The sequence below is a fragment of the Empidonax traillii genome, unplaced genomic scaffold, assembly GCF_003031625.1.
Source record: "Empidonax traillii isolate 1590-97213 ecotype Southwest subspecies unplaced genomic scaffold, ASM303162v1 scaffold4313:size9769, whole genome shotgun sequence".
In the NCBI taxonomy this organism is placed as follows: domain Eukaryota; kingdom Metazoa; phylum Chordata; class Aves; order Passeriformes; family Tyrannidae; genus Empidonax; species Empidonax traillii.
The window spans coordinates 1-3,050 of NW_020959506.1; the positions used below are offsets into that span (position 1 = coordinate 1).

At 59.1% G+C, this 3,050-nt stretch overlaps 1 protein-coding gene across 1 annotated transcript; it reads left to right on the forward strand.

Annotated features, from left to right (window-relative positions):
* Positions 1–290: 290 nt before the first annotated feature.
* Positions 291–816, forward strand: LOC114072884 (E3 ubiquitin-protein ligase TRIM7-like; the record flags this gene model as incomplete). Its single annotated transcript, XM_027910710.1, has 1 exon — positions 291–816. A coding segment is annotated over one exon (515 nt), but the record flags the coding sequence as incomplete, so codon positions are not given.
* Between the last annotated feature and the right edge of the window lie 2,234 nt (positions 817–3,050).

The window sequence follows — 3,050 nt, forward strand, 5'->3', positions numbered from 1 at the left end:
GAACGGGGTTATTGAGGTTTGGGGGTGATTACTGAGGCCGGGGACGGGGTTATTGAGGTTCGGATGTGAACACCAAGGCCAGGACGTGGCTGTGAGGTTTGGGGGTGATTATTGAGGCTGTGAACGGGGTTATTGAGGTTTGGGGGTGATTACTGAGGCCGGGGACGGGGTTATCGAGGCCAGGACGTGGCTGTGAGGTCGGGGACTGCCCATCAGCCTCCCCAACCCTGGGGCCCCGCTGTCTCTCCCTGAGCCGCCGCCGCCCCCCCTATCCCTGCCTCCCCCAACAGAGGACCTGACCCTGGACCCCGACTCGGCCAACCACCTGCTGATCCTGTCGGCCGACCTGAAGAGCGTGCGCATGGGCTGCCGCAAGCAGGAGCTGCCCGACCACCCCAAGCGCTTCGACACCAACTCGCGGGTGCTGGCGTCGCGCGGCTTCCGCTCGGGCCGCCACCACTGGGAGGTGGAGGTGGGGCCGGCGGACGGCTGGGCCTTCGGCGTGGCGCGGGAGTCGGTGCGCAGGAAGGGGCTGACGCAGTTCTCGCCCGACGAGGGCATCTGGGCCGTGCAGCGCAACGGGGGCCGCTGCTGGGCCGTCACGTCCCCCCAGCGCACCCCGCTGGGCCCGGGCTCGGCGCTCAGCAGGGTCCGCGTGTGCCTGGACTACGAGGGCGAGGAGCTCTCCTTCTACAACGCCGACGACATGAGCCACATCTTCACCTTCCACGTGGCCTTCCGAGAGAGGGTCTTCCCGCTCTTCTCCGTCTGCTCCACCGTCACCTACCTCAAGCTGTGCCCCTGAGGGGGGGGATAGGGGGGGAGCCTGGCCCGGTGGGACACGGGCTGGGAGATGATTGGGGGGGGTGGGCGAGGAATGTCACCCTCAGGGGCAGCTGAAAGGAGGGGACGGGCATGGAGATCCCCAGAGAGCCCTGGAAACCGTGGCCACCATCCTGAAGGTGGTGGCCACCATCCCAGAGGTGATGGCCACCCTCCCAAAGGTGATGGCCACTCTCCTAAAGGTGGTAGCCACCCTCCCAAAGGTGATGGCCACCCTCCCAAAGGTGGTGGCCACCCTCCCAAAGGTGGTAGCCACCCTCCCAGAGGTGATGGCCACCCTGCCAAAGGTGGTGGCCACCCTCCTGAAGGTGGTGGCCACCATCCCAAAGGTGATGGCCACCTTCCTGAAGGTGGTGGCCACCCTCCTAAAGGTGATGGCCACCCTCCCAAAGGTGGTGGCCACCATCCCAAAGGTGATGGCCACCATCCTAAAGGTGGTGTCCACCATCCCAAAGGTGGTGGCCACCCTCCCAAAGGTCGTGGCCACCCTCCCAGAGGTGGTAGCCACCCTCCCAAAGGTGGTGGCCACCCTCCTAAAGGTGATGGCCACCCTCCCAAAGGTGGTAGCCACCCTCCCAGAGGTGATGGCTACCCTCCCGAAGGTGGTGGCCACCCTCCTGAAGGTGATGGTCACCCTCCTGAAGGTGATGGCCACCATCCTGAAGGTGATGGCCACTCTCTTAAAGGTGGTGGCCACCCTCCCAAAGGTGATGGCCACCCTCCTAAAGGTGATGGCCACCCTCCCAAAGGTGATGGCCACCCTCCTGAAGGTGATGGCCACCCTCCCAAAGGTGGTGGCCACCCTCCTAAAGGTGATGGCCACCCTCCCAGAGGTGGTGGCCACCCTCCCAAAAGTGGTGGCCACCCTCCAGAAGGTGATGGCCACCCTCCCAGAGGTGGTGGCCACCCTCCCAGAGGTGGTAGCCACCCTCCCAGAGGTGGTGGCCACCCTCCCAAAAGTGGTGGCCACCCTCCAGAAGGTGATGGCCACCCTCCCAGAGGTGGTGGCCACCCTCCCAAAGGTGGTGGCCACCCCCCCAAAGGTGGTGGCCACCATCCCGAAGGTGATGGCCACCCTCCCAAAGGTGGTGGCCACCGCCTCAAAGGTCCCCTCCGTGGACAGGTTTGTTCCCAAAACCCCCCTTTGCCCCCCAGAAATGCCGATTTTGGTGCTGAATCTCGTGTTGCCTCAGGTTCTCTCGCCTGCCATTTCTCAGAAAAAAAACCCTTTTCACCCTCATTTCTGGTTCCTTTTTTTTCCCCCTGGAAACCCCCGGACTCTTCCAAGGAGCCGACTCCGGTCTGGTGTTTGCTGCACCCACTCTTGGTTTGGCCAAAACAAAGTAGCTTTAGGAAATATTTACAAAATAATCGCTGGATTGTCGCCTCGAGTGCCGAAAAATGGGGTTTCTGGGGTTTCCCCCCCAAAAAAAAATGTGGGAATCCTTTCAGGAAATGCAGACTTGGGGCGAGAGGGGAAGGTTTGTTTAACCCAGAGGCATTTCCCGGCTGGTTTGAGTTGAGGAAAAGCAGGAAACATCCCATTTTTATCTTTATTTACCGCTTGGGGTTGAATCCACGTCATTTTAAAAGCTGCAGCAGCTCTTGAGCAGGCGAGGAAATTTGGGAATTTGGGAAGCTCCGCCCTTGCTGAAGTGTGGAAATGGGAGAAATCAATAATAAAAAAAATCCCTGGAATGAGGGAGAGATTCCCAGGATACAGATTCCCAACCCTGACTCGGCGTTTGTCTCTCGTTTGGTTTGATTTGGGACCCCCAGGATCATTTTGGGGTGAATTCCCTCTCTTTTGGGGTGAATTCCCGCTGTTTTTGGGGTGAATTCCCTCTGTTTTGGGGTGAATTCCCTCTGTTTTGGGGTGAATTCCCGCTGTTTTTGATGGGAATTGCCGCTGTTTTGGGGTGAATTGCCGCTGTTTTGGGGTGAATTCCCTCTATTTTTGGGGTGAATTCCCAGTGTTTTGGGGTGAATTCCCGCTGTTTTTGGGGTGAATTCCCGCTGTTTTGGTGTGAATTCCCGCTGTTTTGGGGTGAATTCCCGCTGTTTTGGAGGTGAATTCCCTCTGTTTTGGGGGTGAATTCCCAGTGTTTTGGGGTGAATTCCTGGTGTTTTGGGTTGAATTCCCTCTGTTTTGGGGTGAACTCCCGCTGTTTTTGGGGGTGAATTCCCTCTGTTTTTGGGGTGAATTC